This window comes from Syngnathus typhle, linkage group LG6 (assembly GCF_033458585.1).
Source record: "Syngnathus typhle isolate RoL2023-S1 ecotype Sweden linkage group LG6, RoL_Styp_1.0, whole genome shotgun sequence".
In the NCBI taxonomy this organism is placed as follows: domain Eukaryota; kingdom Metazoa; phylum Chordata; class Actinopteri; order Syngnathiformes; family Syngnathidae; genus Syngnathus; species Syngnathus typhle.
In genome coordinates this window covers 3,508,039-3,526,480 of record NC_083743.1, presented here as the reverse complement: position 1 = coordinate 3,526,480, position 18,442 = coordinate 3,508,039, and the positions used below count along the sequence as shown (strand labels likewise).

Genomic DNA, 18,442 nt, shown 5'->3' with positions numbered 1-18,442 from the left:
GGTTATCTCTGTGATGACAAGGTGGCAGGAACCAACGTATTGTGTTCGCTTGTTGCCCGTGACCGTTGGTAACGACGACAACTGGTTGAACTCTTGGCAACTACACAGACATTGTGGACATGTGACACTCATACAGCGACAAGTCTCACTTTAACAGGAAAGCCCGGAAAGGCTATCAATATTACCGTTTTTTTCATGTATAATGCGCAAAATTTAAATTTATTGTCCTAAAATTTGGGGTGCAAATTATACATGGGTACAATTTTATTTATTTTTCTATCCGGATATGATACGGAGGCCGCCATTACAGATGCGCTTTCTTCTCTGCTGTTCACTTCAAACACGCTCCATACGAACACAGTGCTCTCGTATCAGACGCTTGCTCGATCACCTGCTCGTTTGCTGTCACAATGTACCCTACACAAATCCGAAACATTTCTTCGCTATCAAGTTTGCTAGCGCATGCGCAGTGATACTGACCGGCAGAATAACATCCGGTTGTTCCCAAAGATGATCTTTTTTCTGAAATAATTTTACGTTTACGGACTTAAGTAGGAGTCAAAATTTGGGTGCGTATTATACATGGGTACAAGATTTTTTCCAGCATCGACATGCCATTTTTAGGGTGCGTATTATACATGGGGGCACATTATACATGGAAAAAACGGTAATATATTGTCACACCTTGGACACACATACACTCAGGGGTCCACAACTATGTGTGTGTGTGTGTGTTGTGAGGCATAGTGTTTCAGTTTGAGGCATTTGAGCAAATACAGTTTTGTCAAGGATCAAAAAGCTTTTGTTGGATTAATAATTTCCTTCCAGTAATGTAAACACGCATTTGTTCCTATGTGTTGTACATGTAGACCTTTGAGACGTGGAGGATTATGATTAACATGGAGGATTGTGATTAACATTTTTACCAATGCATTGGGTTTTGGTGAATGTGTGCACATCGATAAACAATGACCATTAAAAAAAACAGACCTCAATCCAGCATTGATGAGTTTCTCCCGATGTGATGACGCTGGTATTCGGCTTTTCTTCAGTCTTCAGCAACCCCAAACGGTTTGCCCTCCTCACACCTGGAATTTCCAATGGAATTTTCTCGAACAATAATCCACTTGAATGCACTTGAAATTACAAAAATAGGGAGACGGAGAGTTTAAAAACACTCGTAGTTTTGAGGCAATTAACATGATTCCGCCATGGTCAAGTCTACCGCGGGTTTTATAGCCTTCCTACTACAATGCATGAGTCCCTCTAGTGGCGCGGAGGTAAATTACAACAATGCCAAAATAATGCAAAAAGGACAAAAATGGAAGTTGTATTTGTTCGTCACACCCATGCTGGGTCTTGGAATGAGAGGAGCGCTATTTAAAAAAAAAAAAAAAAAAAAAAAGTAAACCATCATCTCCTTTTTACACGCATTGTTGCCATCAGTCTTCTCTGTTTCCCCAAATTTCCATTTCCTTCCTTCCCTTCTGTCATGGATCCCTCTGAGCTTGTGGGGTCTTTGCCAAGCCGAGCGTATCCGCAGTTCAAACATTCGCTGGCGACGAGCGAACCGTTCAGATCGGGCTGCTGGCAGAAAATGACAACCATAACAACTTGTTGTAATATATATCCATTTTATAAATGATCAACACAACATTGTGAGCTTTAGTGGCCTGGCCTCTGTCCCACGACCATCTTTGCTGTGCTTTGTCCCACCTTAAGAGCATGTTAGCTGCTCGGCGGTTGGAAGAATGCCCTTCCGTATCAGGTGACCCATCGACCGAGGCCCTTTGCTCCTCGCCGAGCTCGCGACGAGGGGAGTACTCCTGGCGGCTGCTCGTATCCCGTGTCACAAAAGCACCTTTCTGCGCAAAGAATGAGGCCACAGCACAGCGGTTCAGCTCGGGTCCGATCCGGCCTCTACCCTCGTTGGGTTTCAGACCTCCCCCTTTTTCTTCGAGCGGACAGCTTCATTGGTGGGCTTGTTCTCTTCTTGCTGAGATCAGATGGACCCGGAGGACCAAGACACCATCCAGAGAAGAAAGGACCATACCACTATAAGCATTACTTGGTGAGTCTTTCTTCTATTAGACTTATTTGCTGGTTGATTTTCATTCTTGCTTATCGTTTTGGATGCTGGTTAAAAAAAATAGTGATGGTTACTTGAATTGAGAGAGCCTTCAATACTTCTAATCCATTCTCAGATCCAACTCAACCATGAAGCTCATCTCCAGTCAGTGGACTCTTCTCACCATGGTGACACTCACTGCGATGTTCTACTGCGAAGCCAAGACCACAGCCAAGCCCAAACAGCAGTATACCAAGAAGCCCCTCTCTCAGGTGCTCCCTGCCGAGCCCCAACCACTGCCCACCTACCCCAGTCAGGATTTTCCTCAGGGCCACACGATGAACATGGAGCACCCCAGTGTAGGCCCTGATAACTACACCCTGGATTACAATGAGTGTTACTTCAACTTCTGTGAGTGCTGCCCTCCTGAGAGAGGAGCCCAAGGGCCAAAGGGAGAAAATGGCCTGACAGGTAAGGAAATGTTTCTCTTACTTTTTATAGTTTTTTAGTTTCCTCTGCCTTTTAAACTTGAGATCTATCTAGGGCCACCGGGGGAAAGAGGCTTTACCGGATCATCAGGCTCACCCGGGCCACCGGGAACGAGTGGTCTCAAGGGGGTTAAAGGAGAGAAGGGTATTTCATTCCAATTTCTAAAATCTTTTTAGCGTTTCATGCTGTGTCTAAAATTGTTTCTTCATATTCCCTAACAGCTTACTTGTTACTAGGCAGAGTTAATAGTGCTCAATGATAATTGACCCACAGACCAATTAAAAATTGGAATGACAAAATTGGGTTAATTGGTCCGAAAATTGAATAAGACAAAGTCCCGAAACAGTCCTGAAATGGTTCAGGTCCTATTTGGAAGAATGGACTTATGGAAGTTTTGAATCTGATTAATAGACTAATGACAAATGGAGTCCCTCAAGGGTCAATTCTTGGAACCCTTATGTTCGGCATATCTTTTCTCAGATTCGTCAGAAACGGCTATGAATACATTAGTACATTTTCTCCTTTCACAAATTCTGTTTACTAGGGGACAAAGGTGAAAGGGGAAACATTGGCCCAAGTGGATACCCGGGAGTTTTGGGAAAACCAGGGCAGAAAGGTACCAAAGTCCCAAACAAGTGTCTGCTGCAAACTTCTGAGCTGGATTTCTTACTCTGCAGGTGACGTTGGCCTAAAAGGAGTGAAAGGTGAGATAGGCATGCAAGGCATTAAAGGCTATGACGGGCAAAAAGGTGAGCCTGGACAGAATGGGATTTCTGGTGAGAAAGGAGAACCGGGCAACGAAGGGCCACCTGGAGCCCCTGGATTGATTCTTGGTCCAAAAGGAGATAAGGGTGATAAAGGGGAGTGTGGCACATTTGGGGAGAGGGGGCCAAAAGGTGATCGTGGAGACACCGGCTCCCCGGGAATTCCGGGTGCGATGGGAATTCCGGGGATCAACGGCAAGCACGGTGCTCCGGGTCCCGTCGGCGTAGGCGGGGATCCTGGACCTCCTGGAGCACAAGGAGAACCTGGGGTGAGAGGGGCACAGGGTCCGCAAGGTGTTCGAGGGGTGCAGGGGCCAAAAGGGGATAGAGGTTACCACGGAATGCGAGGGGAGCGGGGGATGCGGGGCTTCAAAGGGGCTAAGGGTTCAGGCGTTCCTCAGAAACGCTCGGCCTTTAGCGTCGGCATCTCCCCGAGAAGATCCTTCCCGCCGTCCGGCTTCCCCATCCGCTTCGACAAAATCTTCTACAACGAAGAGAACCACTTCAACGTCACCAGTAACAGCTTCGTGTGCGTCCACGCCGGCGTGTACGTCTTCTCCTTCCACATCACCGTACGCAATCAACCCCTGCGCGCCACGCTGGTGGTGAACGGCTCGCGGCGGGTCAGGACGAGAGACTCGCTGTACGGACAGGACATCGACCAGGCGTCTACGCTGGTTGTGCTACGTTTGGCGGTGGGGGATCAGGTGTGGATGGAGACCCTCAGAGACTGGAACGGGGTGTACGCCAGCAGTGAGGACGACAGCATCTTCTCTGGATTCCTACTTTACTCGACATAATGATGAACTAGCGGCAAATTGTATATTCATGAGCGCTCTTCAAATTCATGGAGAATTGCCATTCTTATCGATGTACTATTTTGGATTATGCTTTTCAATAAATTCCTTTTTTTTTTAATAAACTAAATAATATTGTGTAATTCCTGTTTAAATAATTTTAAGCCATACACAAAGGTGTACATATTAGAGTGATTTATTTCATTGATTCATTTGTGATTCATTTGATTCACAAATGTGGACATGTTATTTATTTCATTGATTCGTTTGTGATAAGTGATTCATTTGATTCACAAATGCGAACATGTTATTTCATTGATTCATTTGTGATAAGTGATTCATTTAATTCCCAAATGTGTACATGTGATTTAATTCATTGATTCATTTTTGATTCATCTCAAAGCAACAGAACAAGTTTTTATGTCCCGATCACTCTTCAAACGCTTCGGCTTCACTCCACTTAGACAGGCCAAGCTGGCGTACCTTGACCTTGCATCTGTACAGACCCGGTCTCCGTTTGACCAAATCAAAGTTCTCGGACATAGCCGTCCCCAAACGTCTGTCATCCAGGTAGAAGAAGTAGTGAATGGGAGGCGCCGGAGGGCGGGCGTTGTACTGGACATGGCAAATGAGCTTCATCCTATCCTCCGAGAGCGGGACGTTTTCTGTGACCACTTTGAGCACGGGCTGTGTCAGAACCTCTGAGAGAGAGCAGAACATTGAGGTATAATAAATACTGTGTCTGTTAAGACCCATGACTTAACAGAAGCAGCACATGAACTCACCTGAGACATTAACTTGAACATCATTCGAAATCACTGAATGAGTTCGTCTGTTGTCATCCCAAGACGCCCTGCAGGTATACAGTCCTTGATCCTCCGTGCTGAGGAGGGGCAAGCTCAATTTTGGATTGAAGCCACTCCCCCTCAGGACTTCCACGCCATCTTTATACAAAACCACCTCTTGATCTCGGGGGTGGCCGCGGACGCGACAGGTTATATTTAAGGTCTCTCCGACCAAGGCCGGATGTTGCGGGACCTGGAGGATGGCCCAACCTCCTGAAAAGAAGAGCACGGAAAAAGATGGAGACAATTGAGACAACAAAGAATCACATTAAATAAAAATATACCTTACCGTCCACATTTATTTCCACAGGTGGGCTTTTTTGGGTATAAATGTTTCCCACAGCCGAGTCCCTGACTCCTTGGCACCGAAACGCGCCGCTGTCGCTATGGAAGCCTTGCAGAGTCAATATTTCCGCGTGGCGCTCAAGCTGCTCAGATCCCTTGAACCACAAATAATTCCACTTTGACTTGTTGCCATCAGGAATGCTGCATCTAAGTTGGACATGTTCACCAAAGAACACCCGAGAATGTCCTGACACCAACTCTGCTAGGGCTCCGTAGGATGTCTCTACACAGGAAGAAGAAGAAAAAAAAAAAAAGTGAAAAATTTACGATGACCACGATTATGTTCAACGACAATTCAAGTGTCTTACCCAGGGGGGCTACAAATTGTGGTAGTGTGGAAAGAACTGAAATAGAAAATACATTTGAGCATGAGATGAAAAAAAAATACATATTAAAAAAAATGATCATGTATACTAAGGCTTTTTAAAAAAATTTATTAAAAACTCGCCATGTATAGTTTTGCTTTTTTTAAAAAAAAAAAAGAAAAAAAAAAAAAGAGATGAATAGCAGAAAAACAGACCAGTCTTTTTTTTTTTTTTAATCAAATATACATAGTCATTTCAAAAAAAGCCTTAGTAAACACACATACACACATGTATTTGGTTGACACTTACCAAGGAAAGATATTGTTGCTATCATCGTGACTATTTTTTCGGTTCTTGATGGGCGCCCTCCTTTATTCCCAAAAATACGGAAGTGAAACATGTAACGCAGGAGAATCCTCCTATAATTTCACTTTTATTCTAAAAGAACTGCGATTTAGGGAAGTGATTACTCCCAAAATACATTGGAAATCTCTGCCTGCACTTCACATAAATGGTGTGTGTTGCGGTAAATTGAAAGTGTATTGCGACCGGGACTCATTTGGAGCTTACATCATCATAAAAAAAAAAAAAAAAACCTCCTAAACTAAAACACCTGAATTGAGAAATCACAATTCCAAAGTCCTAATAATAGCGTGAGATTTGAAACTAATATTTCACAACATTTACCAATGACTTGCTTTAGATTTCCCAATATAATAGATAAGTGTAGAAATAGTTTGCCCCCCCCTCTTCTATCTGACGTTGTTGCACAATTGCAGCGACTCGTGTGAAAGTACAGCGTAAGCAGAGTTGACAGGCGTTCTCCTCTCAGCTTTTATTAGTCATCATCGCTTAACACACACACACATGCTCACACACAATTTTTCCCAATAAGTTATCATTAAATAAGGACAGTATTGACTCCTATATGAAACGGTAACAAACCTATGAGGATGTTTTAAACTTCTCCGTACACTCACTTGGCCACCCCATTAAATAGAATTCACATTTACAAAAATAGAATACTCCACTAAGCGTAATACACAATAATGACTAAGATGATCATATTTGTAAAGGCCATCTTTAGATTCAGTTCTGATAATGAACCTCAAAAGATCGTGCGAGTGTACTTAATGTTGTGGCCAGTGTGTGAAAGCCTCTTCCAGCTTCTACAGTGCTTTAACCTACGCCAAGAAATTAAGTTTTAAAGCCTCATCTCAAAACCAAACAAAACCACCAGATCATATATGGCTAGAAAAGAGCTATAAGAAATTGATTAAAATCTAAATATTATACACGCAATGTCCAAACGGATGCCGCTGCTGCAGGGCACACCTGACAACAGCGTCTGCACTATCCTTAATGAAATAATATTTATAATCATTAAAGTGCTTGGAAAAGAGCAACTCTTTTCTCAGAAGGAATAATAGGTGTGACCTAATCATTGCCGTGCATTCGAAGGTGTTTCAGGCCTTTCGATTTGAATGAATGGAAGGAAGGATGGATGGATGAGTGGCGTAGTTCCTCGTGCATCAGCCGGCAAACACTTGCGGCGTCAGCGGCGGTGGCAGGTGCTCATTCTCAACGTTATCAGAGTCGATAGCCGAAGCGGCCACCGGCGCGCCCGTCGCCGCGCCGCCGGCGGCGGGGGGGCTCTGCGCCTCAAAAGTCTCCAGGACGCTCTGCACGTTCTGCTCCACTTCGTCCGTCCAGTCGATGAGGTCGCTCTCCAGCTGCCGCGCCCGCTCCATGACGAGCTCCTGCCGCTCGCCGAGGCCCGTCAGTAGGTCCAGGCGCTTGTGCACCTGGATGAACGCGGCGGCGCCGCCCGCCTGGGGCCGGTTGGGGGACCCCCCGGACATGTAACGGTCAAACTCCTCGGCGGTCAGGTTGAGTGACTTGCCATCCAGTTTCTCAATGAAGGTCAAGGCGCAACACTGAGAAGAGAATGGGCACAAGCTTGCTTAGAGAGCTTATTCGGTTCCAAATTGTCTCCAAATTTCAAAGCTCGTTTTTCAAGATTTCTTGACTCGGCCAAACTGCTGCCTGTTGTGAAATGAGTTGACTTCATTGCCCTAATACGACGCTCGTGTCGTACACGTTGTTTGCAAGTCAAAGCAGAAAAAAAAATCCCGTGTCACTATTATGTAGCAATCCGAATTAACAAGGTCTACACTGCCTCCAAGTGGACATGTTGCAGTATTGCAACCTTTTGTGTATGATTGCGCTAATCACCAATGTTTTTTTTCCCATCCTTAATTTTCCTTGTTGTTGCACTGTGGCGGGTAATTTGTGAGGACAGTGAAGCCTTCCATTTTGGGAAAAATCATGGATTCTGACAAAAGCATGTCACATAAACGAATAAACGAATGGCGTTCCTCACCAGATTAGTGAAGTAGTAGCCATCCTCTCCAGTCATGAGCCTGCTGGGGTTGCAGAAGCGAGTGATGTACTGAATGTTGGACTGAAGGCGCGGTGGGTTGGCCTTCAGCACGATGTAGATGAGCGTGGGCAGGAAGTCGTCCGCCGACGCCGCCTCCTTCTTGCTGATGCGGATGGCGTTGAAGATGTGCTTGCTGCAGCACGTGATGCACGCCAGCTTGTCCTTGGGCACTCGCTTGGAATCGATTTCGATCACGTCTGGCGAGAGGCGGAGTCTCACATCAGTGCCGCCTGAAAGCCAAGATGCTTGTTTCGCTGAGGCTCACCCGTGATGGCTTTCACCACGCTGTCGGAAGCCTCGGGGATCCCCTCATCGACGGGAACACCCAGCATCTCAATGGTGACCCAGTGCAAGGCTCTGTGAATAACAAGTGGAAAACATGAGGATGCTGGCCCCAAGTGGACAAAATGAAGATCAGCGCCAAACTTGCACAATTGTAAAAATGGGTCTTGTTGTTAGTTGAATACTTGACTCGCCAATGGGATAATCAGGAAAATACGTAATTTATCGAGGACGCCATTTTGGAATTACGACCGCGTCCTACAAACCTGATCCTATTCTGTACTGCCAGGTCTTTCTTCTCATCGTCGGACGTTTCCGGACAAAACACTTCCTTGTACAAACGCGTCGTGATATATCTCTCCACTTGGTCCATGATGCCCTCGATGTACTCGGATGAGCCTGAGAGCAAAAAAAAAAAAAGAGCAACATGAGAAGAGCACAAAAAAGCAACACAAGCATTTTTCCTACCTTTGAATTGAGTATGAAGGCGTTCCGAGAGAGACTGGTAGAAGTCCTGAACGCATTCGGACATGTCCTCTGCACCCATGTCCTAATACAAAGGGGGGGGGGGGGGGGGGTCAATATGGCAAATGACTCTTAGGATGTTCCGCCAAGTCTCGCAAACTACTGTTACAGGGGGCTCACCCGCTTGTAGGCCATGCTCTCCGTGAAGGCTCGACACTGTTTAAAGATCTGCTGGCCGTATTTCAGAGGCTTGAGGAAATCGATGAACTCCCTCGTCGCGCGGTCGGTGTCCGCGGAGGAGGGTCGGCTCGATGCGGGGAAGGAGCTCGGGCTGGACTGAGCATCCAAAGAGGTGGTGGCATCTAGCGGGGGAAGTGTTTTATGGATTTATCTCACCTTTGAGCTTCTTGTGTGAAAAAGCTCATATTTCCTTCCAGTCCATATATATATTTTTTAATATCGTGCCAAATTGAAACTAAAGCTGTGGCAAAGCACTTTACTTAGGGAGCAGGTTTAGAACGGCTCTTCTCACACACATCAAGAGATCGACTGAATCTCGACTTGAGCGTATCGTTTACTGCTCACCACTCCCCTCTCTGCTCAGATGACAAGAAGCGGGGAAAAAAAGCCGCTGGCCTTCCATCATTAACTGCAAAGTGCTGGCCTATCACAGACTCTGAAAGCAGCCACTCATATTGTGCCCTGCTTGGCCGTCCCCTTAAAAAAGAAGCGTGTTACCAGTCACGGGCAGTTTGAGCGGTTAGTGACATCTTTGACTTTTCATAGCAGCGGCACGGGCCGATCCGTCAAAAGCCCTTACCTTTTTTGGGTGGTATTTTGATGGAGGGCGCGAAAAACTTGGCGACAGTGTTGACCCTGCTCGACTTTTCCTTGGTCTTCCGTTCGTCAAACTTGTTGAAAGGTGTGAGGGCAGGCTGCGGCTGGGCCTTCTGATATCTGCTCGCATAGGCTTCCTCTTCCTCTCTCTGCAACCTGCGGTGGATGAGACAAGACTAAAGCGCCCGGGGATGTGGATGAGCAGGAACGACAACAAAAGAGTGTATTTCTGGGGGGGGGTCTCCACGGTAACAAATACAGCCCTATCAAAGTGACTTAATAGTTTATAAACTAACAACAAAGCCACTCTGGGCCTTTAGGTGCCTCTATCGCCATTAAAGGACTGAATGTTCTAGTAATAACGGTGATTCGACTCGAGAAGAATGTTATTGGCTTGCCGAAGCCTCTCTTTCGATTCAATGTAAGGACTGCCGCTATTCCATGAACTGTTTAAGCCTACTCCAAGAAACATCTTCCGAAAACAACCAAAACAGTTCGGCTACAATTTGTTACATTTCCTGAGAATGAACTAGCAGGTAGGATGAAGATATTACTAGCACCAATATTGTCTCAATAGAGCAAAGACGTTGCCGACAAACCTCTCAGCGAGAGCCCAGTCTTCCTGGATCTGTTTTTGCTTATCCCGCTGGTTTTCTTCTCGCCAGCACTTGGAGCACAAGCCCTGCCAAGCTGCGTTGCCATAAAAATCACATCCTTTGGTACAAAGCAGCTGTGATTGGTCGAGATGGATCCGACGACGTTCAGGCCTCTGAGCCATCATCCTTCAAAGAAGACTGCCCGAGGAACAAAAAACGAAGAACACAATGTTAATTCAAACATAAACCGCGTAACGCGTCGCTGAAATCACTTTCGAATCATCTCGCTGATGACTAACGTCCGCGCTATGTCACGTTAAGATTGAAACCGACAAACCCTCATCGTGTACACCCGGCTAAGTCTTCGGAGTCATTCGTTATTGTTGTGGAAATGTGTTTATCGAGACTTTAAAATGTTTGCTTCACCCGGAGGACGATCATGCCATGCTAGCTACGGAAGCTAATTACGAAGCTAGCCCTTGACAAAGAGCAACAATGTCATCATGAAGATGACGTGTGTTTCACTCGACGTACATTATCATTCGCAGGACGGGCAAAGCTGTCACGCTACGTCGCTCCTGCTCCGGGATGTTGTAATGTGGAGTGTCTGCATTACGAATAGCTCCGTCACACGGAAAGAGTCGGCCATTTTGTCTTTAGGACGATACAATTCTTCTTCGCTCTTCTCATTACTCGTAACGATTAAATAAAATAGTGTAGCGTCACCTGGTGGACGTTTTAGAACGCTTCGGCTGGCAGCATACTGTAATTCCTTATCAGAACATCTTTTGAGTTTCAAGTCATGTTAAAGTGGTGTTTTCCTCTACTGAACTCGTCTTGGAGCATTCCTGGAGCAATCTTCTCTAAGCACCAACCGGAAAAGTGCTTATATAGTGAAAGACCATTTACCATTCACTGCTATTCCTTTTATACTATACTCCAAAAAGTTCTAACCTTAACTATTCCTGACTAAATGTGTACGTGTTTTCGAGTATCCTCTGTATTGCTGTGTATACAATAATAAAAAAAAAAAAAACTTGAGAATGTTTTATAGTTTTCACCCCACCCATGCACACACACACACACACACACACGCACGCACACACGCGCACACACATTGGATGGGAAAGACTCGTTCAGCACAAAGAAGCGGCAAAGATAACGGAACAAACTCTTGCTAACTCTCACCTTTTCTTTCAAGCACTACTTCGCCTTGAGAGACACTACAGATGGCTGGTGAGCTTTTAATTTTTTTAAAATCTTTTCGTAATTCTTTCCAGAAGAACTTTTTTTTTTTTACTTTCACTTTTGCAAAACTTCCGTTCGGGCGTCGGCCAGACGGAAAAATAGAATAAACAAGAAAGTAGAGTAGCTCATCGATTTTGTCGAGAACAGTAAAGTCGATTAATTTTGATTCAACTTTAATTTGAGTAAAAGCAGAGTTTAACTTATTGGCGTGGGCTTCCGGGATGAGGTTATTAATTCTAAATCATTAATAAATGGCATTGAGGGTGCGAACTGTTATTTATGATTAGTGAATATCGTGTTGCAACTATGCTGTAACTAAACATTTTTGTTCTAAAACCAATTTGACGTACTTGAAATATAGTTTGCATTTGATTTTTGCCACACTAACTTTTATGAGGTAGATTGGGGTCAAAGGTTTTGTCCTTGAAAAAACAAAACTCGTACTTTGAAAAAATAAAACTTCAATCTAAAAATAAAGGTGCAGATCACTTGTAAAATAAAAGAATGTATTCAAAATAAAAATATTTGAAAGTTTGTTTTCTGTAGCCACAAGTGGTTTTAATTTGATTTGTTCGTTCGTTCTTTTGTGCAAATAAAACTACATTGCCTGTGATACTGTTTTGTGCTTCTTACAGAAGAACTAAAGCGCGTGAGAACGGCGTTTATTGAAAAAGTGACCTTGCCCATAATCAAACAACTTCTGAACGACCTTTTGGATGTTAACGCCTTGAATGACGGAGAGCAGGAGAATATCTTGGATGTGAATGACGGCAGAGAAGATAAAGCTGGTGCCCTCATTGACTCAGTGAGGAAAAAAGGTGATAAGGCAAGCTGGTTTATCATAACTTCCCTTAAAAAGAGGGACCCGATGCTCTTCGAAGAATTGGGACTCCCCGCCGAGCCTCCCCATGGTGAGATGACGAGTTTCACAGCATCTCCTCAATAGAAAAAGACAAGTTGCATTTGACTTTTACTTTTTTTGCATCTTTTGTTGTCTCCAGCTACCCCCAAGGCGAATTGGTGGTCAACCAATCTCAAACTTTGCAAAAACTCCTTTTGGAATTCCAAAAAGAATGACCCAGAGGTATTTTCTCCACACTAATGTGATGTATACTTTCATAGAGAAATGTTGTCTTTAAGAGTCTTGCTTTTTGAACTAAGAATTTAAGGATGGACGGTTTCCTTGGCAACATCATTTACTAGGATATTTTACTGATTTTTTTTTTTTTTAACATCCCACATAGCAAACCAGAATCTCTATCAGCATTTTTGGAGGAAATTTCATTTTGTAAAATAAAAAATAATGTTTTTGTTATGCAGAGCATTTGTGGTATGCTTCCACACGCTAACTTGTTCAAACTTGCATATTATTTTAGATCTATCCTGTGACTAAAGAGTCCGTACGGAGCCGCGTGGCTCTGCTTATCACCAATATCAAATTTAAGAACAGGGGTCTTGACAGACCTGGTGCTGACGTAGATGAGCGGAACATGCAAAGGCTGTTGAAGGATTTAGGATACGAGGTGGTTAAACACACCGACCGCACAGGACAGGTAACAAACACTTTTTTTTTGGAAAGTTTCCAAAACAATTCAGAGTTTCTTACCGACCAGCGTTGGTTCTGGCAGCAAATGGACAAGGCCGTCCTCGACTTCTCCAAACATTCCAAACTCAAAGACACAGACAGCGTGTTTGTGGTCATCATGTCTCACGGGAAATTGGGATCGATCCTCGGCGTCAACTGGAACGAGACCCAAAAGCCGCATGAAGAGGATTTGTTTCCCATCGATAACATTTTCAAACATCTGAACTCAGCCAACTGCAGGGCGCTGATCGACAAACCCAAGATCATCATCATCCAAGCCTGTCGAGGAAGTGAGTGAACGCAACGGCGCTCAGATTGAAGACGCATTTTGTAATGTCGTCACCCGGACCATGTTGTCTGTTTCAGAGGAGACCGGGGCGGTGGCCTTGAGCGATGATGCGGGTCCGCTCTGGTCTGATGCTGCCGGTGGCTCTCAATATGTCCACAAAGAGAAAGATTTCGCCCCTCTTCTCTCTTGCACACCTGGTCAGTGCATCTCCGCCTACCTTTTTTGTCCATGCGACTTGATTGAGGAAGGCCGTTAAGTCACAAGGATAAAACATTCTGAATCGGAGCTGAACTGTATTGGAGGAAACGAGATTGTGACTTTTTGGCCCGCCTTCGCTCGAATCATTTGCTAGTCAACAAACTTTTTTTTTTTCCACCTCCTCAGATACCAAGTCATACCGACACCCAGAGGAAGGCTCTTTGCTAATTCAGTTTTTTGTTGAAGTTGTAAAGACCTGCGCTTGTGAGAAAGACTATGAGGAACTTATCAGGATGGTAAGTTTTACACAACGCTCGTCTAAATGTTTAGGATATGGAGTGGTGACGGATGTCTTTTTTTACTTTTTTTTTGGGCTGTACCTTTAATCTCATAATCTTGTGCCCTTAGATCATGCGACGCTTTGAAGGATTGCCGTATGTGACAAAAAAACAGATGCCAACTAAAGAAAGATGGAATTTGCCAAGGCTCTTCTACCTCTTTCCTGGCATTTGACACCACATTTCAGAGGAACATATCACTGTCAGATTGCGGCAGTAATATTAACAATTTTATATGTAGCTAGGAAGGAAATTGTAATAAAAAAGACTGACTTGAAGTGGAAAAATGTTTTTTTTTTGTCTGTGTGAAAGTTTCTGCGCATTGGGCTATAATTTGCTACATTAATAATAACTTACAGATAATGAGTTAGAATGTTAAAATGTGATAGGTTTGGCTGGCGACTCTTGTGTGCCAACACCAATCTGCGACTTTATTTTGAAATCCAGTTCATTGTTGCTTGCTTCCTCTTTCCGGGAGCAGTGCGCGCCGTTGTTGTGTTGTGAGCAGAGCAGGCACGTGAAAGGGGAGTCGACAACTAGTACGCGGCTCCTGGGCTGGTGCTATGGCTAGTGTCCAAAAAGACAAGGAAATTGGCTTCCCTTTAGGCTTCAAGTCATTCTTTGGAAGCACTTTGGATTCCAAAGAAAAGATGGCTCAATGGACCAGTCCAACCGGAAAAGTGCGTATATAGTGAAAGACCATTTACCGTTCACTGCTATTCCTTTTATACTATACCCCAAAAATTCCGAACCTTAACTATTCCTGACTAAATGTGTACGTATTTTTGAGTATCCTCTGTATTGCTGTGTATACAATAAAAAAAAAAACTTTAGAATGTTTTAGAATGTTTTGTAGTAGTTTGTAGTACGCGGCTCCTGGGCTGGTGCTATGGCTAGTGTCCAAAAAGACGAGGAAATTCCCTCCCCTTTAGGCTTTAAGTCATTCTTTGGAAGCACTTTGGATTCCAAAGAAAAGATGCCTCAATGGACCAGTCCAACCGGAAAAGTGCGTATATAGTGAAAGACCATTTACCGTTCACTGCTATTCCTTTTATACTATACCCCAAAAATTCCGAACCTTAACAATTCCTGACTAAATGTGTACTTATTTTTGAGTATCCTCTGTATTGCTGTGTATACAATAAAAAAAAGACTTTAGAATGTTTTGGAATGTTTTGTAGTAGTTTGTAGTACGCGGCTCCTGGGCTGGTGCTATGGCTAGTGTCCAAAAAGACGAGGAAATTGGCTCCCCTTTAGGTTTCAAGTCATTCTTTGGAAGCACTTTGGATTCCAAAGAAAAGATGGCTCAACGGACCAGTCCAACCGGAAAAGTGCGTATATAGTGAAAGACCATTTACCGTTCACTGCTATTCCTTTTATACTATACCCCAAAAATTCCGAACCTTAACAATTCCTGACTAAATGTGTACGTATTTTTGAGTATCCTCTGTATTGCTGTGTATACAATAAAAAAAAAACTTTAGAATGTTTTAGAATGTTTTGTAGTAGTTTGTAGTAGTTTGTAGTACGCGGCTCCTGGGCTGGTGCTATGGCTAGTGTCCAAAAAGACGAGGAAATTGGCTCCCCTTTAGGCTTCAAGTCATTCTTATGAAGCACTTTGGATTCCAAAGAAAAGATGGCTCAACGGACCAGTCCAACCGGAAAAGTGCGTATATAGTGAAAGACCATTTACCATTCACTGCTATTCCTTTTATACTACGTATACTCCAAAAATTTCTAACCTTAACTATTCCTGACTAAATGTGTACGTATTTTTGAGTATCCTCTGTATTGCTGTGTATACAATAAAAAAAAGACTTTAGAATGTTTTGGAATGTTTTGTAGTAGTTTGTAGTACGCGGCTCCTGGGCTGGTGCTATGGCTAGTGTCCAAAAAGACGAGGAAATTGGCTCCCCTTTAGGTTTCAAGTCATTCTTTGGAAGCACTTTGGATTCCAAAGAAAAGATGGCTCAACGGACCAGTCCAACCGGAAAAGTGCGTATATAGTGAAAGACCATTTACCGTTCACTGCTATTCCTTTTATACTATACCCCAAAAATTCCGAACCTTAACAATTCCTGACTAAATGTGTACGTATTTTTGAGTATCCTCTGTATTGCTGTGTATACAATAAAAAAAAAAACTTTAGAATGTTTTAGAATGTTTTGTAGTAGTTTGTAGTAGTTTGTAGTACGCGGCTCCTGGGCTGGTGCTATGGCTAGTGTCCAAAAAGACGAGGAAATTGGCTCCCCTTTAGGCTTCAAGTCATTCTTATGAAGCACTTTGGATTCCAAAGAAAAGATGGCTCAACGGACCAGTCCAACCGGAAAAGTGCGTATATAGTGAAAGACCATTTACCATTCACTGCTATTCCTTTTATACTACGTATACTCCAAAAATTTCTAACCTTAACTATTCCTGACTAAATGTGTACGTATTTTTGAGTATCCTCTGTATTGCTGTGTATACAATAAAAAAAAGACTTTAGAATGTTTTGGAATGTTTTGTAGTAGTTTGTAGTACGCGGCTCCTGGGCTGGTGCTATGGCTAGTGTCCAAAAAGACGAGGAAATTGGCTCCCCTTTAGGTTTCAAGTCATTCTTTGGAAGCACTTTGGATTCCAAAGAAAAGATGGCTCAACGGACCAGTCCAACCGGAAAAGTGCGTATATAGTGAAAGACCATTTACCGTTCACTGCTATTCCTTTTATACTATACCCCAAAAATTCCGAACCTTAACAATTCCTGACTAAATGTGTACGTATTTTTGAGTATCCTCTGTATTGCTGTGTATACAATAAAAAAAAAACTTTAGAATGTTTTAGAATGTTTTGTAGTAGTTTGTAGTAGTTTGTAGTACGCGGCTCCTGGGCTGGTGCTATGGCTAGTGTCCAAAAAGACGAGGAAATTGGCTCCCCTTTAGGCTTCAAGTCATTCTTATGAAGCACTTTGGATTCCAAAGAAAAGATGGCTCAACGGACCAGTCCAACCGGAAAAGTGCGTATATAGTGAAAGACCATTTACCATTCACTGCTATTCCTTTTATACTACGTATACTCCAAAAATTTCTAACCTTAACTATTCCTGACTAAATGTGTACGTATTTTTGAGTATCCTCTGTATTGCTGTGTATACAATAAAAAAAAGACTTTAGAATGTTTTGGAATGTTTTGTAGTAGTTTGTAGTACGCGGCTCCTGGGCTGGTGCTATGGCTAGTGTCCAAAAAGACGAGGAAATTGGCTCCCCTTTAGGTTTCAAGTCATTCTTTGGAAGCACTTTGGATTCCAAAGAAAAGATGGCTCAACGGACCAGTCCAACCGGAAAAGTGCGTATATAGTGAAAGACCATTTACCGTTCACTGCTATTCCTTTTATACTATACCCCAAAAATTCCGAACCTTAACAATTCCTGACTAAATGTGTACGTATTTTTGAGTATCCTCTGTATTGCTGTGTATACAATAAAAAAAAAACTTTAGAATGTTTTAGAATGTTTTGTAGTAGTTTGTAGTAGTTTGTAGTACGCGGCTCCTGGGCTGGTGCTATGGCTAGTGTCCAAAAAGACGAGGAAATTGGCTCCCCTTTAGGCTTCAAGTCATTCTTATGAAGCACTTTGGATTCCAAAGAAAAGATGGCTCAACGGACCAGTCCAACCGGAAAAGTGCGTATATAGTGAAAGACCATTTACCATTCACTGCTATTCCTTTTATACTACGTATACTCCAAAAATTTCTAACCTTAACTATTCCTGACTAAATGTGTACGTATTTTTGAGTATCCTCTGTATTGCTGTGTATACAATAAAAAAAAGACTTTAGAATGTTTTGGAATGTTTTGTAGTAGTTTGTAGTACGCGGCTCCTGGGCTGGTGCTATGGCTAGTGTCCAAAAAGACGAGGAAATTGGCTCCCCTTTAGGTTTCAAGTCATTCTTTGGAAGCACTTTGGATTCCAAAGAAAAGATGGCTCAACGGACCAGTCCAACCGGAAAAGTGCGTATATAGTGAAAGACCATTTACCGTTCACTGCTATTCCTTTTATACTATACCCCAAAAATTCCGAACCTTAACAATTCCTGACTAAATGTGTACGTATTTTTGAGTATCCTCTGTATTGCTGTGTATACAATAAAAAAAAAACTTTAGAATGTTTTAGAATGTTTTGTAGTAGTTTGTAGTAGTTTGTAGTACGCGGCTCCTGGGCTGGTGCTATGGCTAGTGTCCAAAAAGACGAGGAAATTGGCTCCCCTTTAGGCTTCAAGTCATTCTTATGAAGCACTTTGGATTCCAAAGAAAAGATGGCTCAACGGACCAGTCCAACCGGAAAAGTGCGTATATAGTGAAAGACCATTTACCATTCACTGCTATTCCTTTTATACTACGTATACTCCAAAAATTTCTAACCTTAACTATTCCTGACTAAATGTGTACGTATTTTTGAGTATCCTCTGTATTGCTGTGTATACAATAAAAAAAAGACTTTAGAATGTTTTGGAATGTTTTGTAGTAGTTTGTAGTACGCGGCTCCTGGGCTGGTGCTATGGCTAGTGTCC

At 43.2% G+C, this 18,442-nt stretch overlaps 6 protein-coding genes across 10 annotated transcripts in view; 3 read left to right on the top strand and 3 right to left on the bottom strand.

The window, feature by feature from the left end:
- Positions 1 to 1,604: 1,604 nt before the first annotated feature.
- On the top strand, positions 1,605 to 4,199 carry otol1b (otolin 1b). The gene is made up of 5 exons (XM_061280731.1): positions 1,605 to 2,071; positions 2,205 to 2,539; positions 2,612 to 2,701; positions 3,102 to 3,173; positions 3,235 to 4,199. Exons 2-5 carry the CDS (start codon positions 2,218 to 2,220, stop codon positions 4,119 to 4,121), a joined length of 1,371 nt encoding a protein of 456 aa, XP_061136715.1. The 5' UTR covers positions 1,605 to 2,071; positions 2,205 to 2,217; the 3' UTR covers positions 4,122 to 4,199.
- Positions 4,200 to 4,298: 99 nt separating this feature from the next.
- Positions 4,299 to 6,277, bottom strand: LOC133155429 (low affinity immunoglobulin gamma Fc region receptor III-A-like). The gene is made up of 5 exons (XM_061280742.1): positions 5,923 to 6,277; positions 5,617 to 5,652; positions 5,253 to 5,531; positions 4,904 to 5,176; positions 4,299 to 4,819 (listed from the first exon to the last, which is right to left on the bottom strand). Exons 1-5 carry the CDS (start codon positions 6,011 to 6,013, stop codon positions 4,548 to 4,550), a joined length of 951 nt encoding a protein of 316 aa, XP_061136726.1. The 5' UTR covers positions 6,014 to 6,277; the 3' UTR covers positions 4,299 to 4,547.
- A 146-nt stretch (positions 6,278 to 6,423) lies between these two features.
- Positions 6,424 to 10,421, bottom strand: rabgef1l (RAB guanine nucleotide exchange factor (GEF) 1, like). 5 transcript variants are annotated; one of them, XM_061280726.1, is made up of 8 exons: positions 10,240 to 10,421; positions 9,624 to 9,796; positions 8,984 to 9,165; positions 8,807 to 8,888; positions 8,605 to 8,737; positions 8,322 to 8,413; positions 7,997 to 8,253; positions 6,424 to 7,550 (listed from the first exon to the last, which is right to left on the bottom strand). In XM_061280726.1, the coding sequence occupies exons 1-8, from the start codon at positions 10,419 to 10,421 to the stop codon at positions 7,146 to 7,148; spliced, it is 1,506 nt and encodes a 501-aa protein (XP_061136710.1). In that variant the 3' UTR covers positions 6,424 to 7,145. The 5 variants fall into 5 exon arrangements, with proteins under 5 accessions (XP_061136710.1, XP_061136713.1, XP_061136709.1 ...); XM_061280729.1 differs by lacking the exon at positions 10,240 to 10,421 and adding an exon at positions 9,389 to 9,520 and having other exon boundaries at positions 9,624 to 9,764; XM_061280725.1 differs by having other exon boundaries at positions 8,605 to 8,888.
- An 892-nt stretch (positions 10,422 to 11,313) lies between these two features.
- LOC133155425 (caspase a-like) overlaps positions 11,314 to 18,442 on the top strand; it is a 32,172-nt gene continuing 25,043 nt past the window's right edge. The window contains exon 1 of the mRNA XM_061280733.1: positions 11,314 to 11,399. The gene's annotated coding sequence lies outside the window, so the exon portion shown is untranslated. The remainder of the gene's footprint in view (positions 11,400 to 18,442) is intronic.
- On the top strand, positions 11,330 to 14,183 carry LOC133155426 (caspase a-like). Its single transcript, XM_061280734.1, has 8 exons — positions 11,330 to 11,472; positions 12,120 to 12,395; positions 12,486 to 12,568; positions 12,861 to 13,037; positions 13,113 to 13,359; positions 13,436 to 13,555; positions 13,743 to 13,852; positions 13,965 to 14,183. Exons 1-8 carry the CDS (start codon positions 11,466 to 11,468, stop codon positions 14,067 to 14,069), a joined length of 1,125 nt encoding a protein of 374 aa, XP_061136718.1. The 5' UTR covers positions 11,330 to 11,465; the 3' UTR covers positions 14,070 to 14,183.
- Positions 12,286 to 18,442, bottom strand: part of stx1a (syntaxin 1A (brain)) — a 69,059-nt gene continuing 62,902 nt past the window's right edge. The window contains exons 10-11 of the mRNA XM_061280744.1: positions 13,091 to 13,225; positions 12,286 to 12,422 (exon numbers count right to left, since the gene is read on the bottom strand). Of these exons, the coding sequence (XP_061136728.1) occupies positions 13,193 to 13,225 (33 nt within the window). The 3' untranslated portion in view covers positions 12,286 to 12,422; positions 13,091 to 13,192. The remainder of the gene's footprint in view (positions 12,423 to 13,090; positions 13,226 to 18,442) is intronic.

What these genes read in the sequence shown, in the direction of transcription:
- otol1b (XM_061280731.1), top strand. Translation starts at nt 2,218, where the DNA reads ATGAAGCTCATCTCCAGTCAGTGGACTCTTCTCACCATGGTGACACTC. An exon ending in GGGAGAAAATGGCCTGACAG is followed by an intron (nt 2,540 to 2,611) that starts GTAAGGAAATGT and finishes AGATCTATCTAG; the next exon opens with GGCCACCGGGGGAAAGAGGC. An exon ending in GGGAAAACCAGGGCAGAAAG is followed by an intron (nt 3,174 to 3,234) that starts GTACCAAAGTCC and finishes CTTACTCTGCAG; the next exon opens with GTGACGTTGGCCTAAAAGGA.
- LOC133155429 (XM_061280742.1), bottom strand. Translation starts at nt 6,013, where the DNA reads ATGTTTCACTTCCGTATTTTTGGGAATAAAGGAGGGCGCCCATCAAGA. An exon ending in AGCAACAATATCTTTCCTTG is followed by an intron (nt 5,653 to 5,922) that starts GTAAGTGTCAAC and finishes TTTCTATTTCAG; the next exon opens with TTCTTTCCACACTACCACAA. An exon ending in ACAATTTGTAGCCCCCCTGG is followed by an intron (nt 5,532 to 5,616) that starts GTAAGACACTTG and finishes CTTCCTGTGTAG; the next exon opens with AGACATCCTACGGAGCCCTA.
- rabgef1l (XM_061280725.1), bottom strand. Translation starts at nt 10,421, where the DNA reads ATGATGGCTCAGAGGCCTGAACGTCGTCGGATCCATCTCGACCAATCA. An exon ending in GACTGGGCTCTCGCTGAGAG is followed by an intron (nt 9,797 to 10,239) that starts GTTTGTCGGCAA and finishes CATCCACCGCAG; the next exon opens with GTTGCAGAGAGAGGAAGAGG. An exon ending in GCAGTACAGAATAGGATCAG is followed by an intron (nt 8,414 to 8,604) that starts GTTTGTAGGACG and finishes TGTTATTCACAG; the next exon opens with AGCCTTGCACTGGGTCACCA.
- LOC133155426 (XM_061280734.1), top strand. An exon ending in CCAAAAAGAATGACCCAGAG is followed by an intron (nt 12,569 to 12,860) that starts GTATTTTCTCCA and finishes ATATTATTTTAG; the next exon opens with ATCTATCCTGTGACTAAAGA. An exon ending in TCTTCTCTCTTGCACACCTG is followed by an intron (nt 13,556 to 13,742) that starts GTCAGTGCATCT and finishes CCACCTCCTCAG; the next exon opens with ATACCAAGTCATACCGACAC.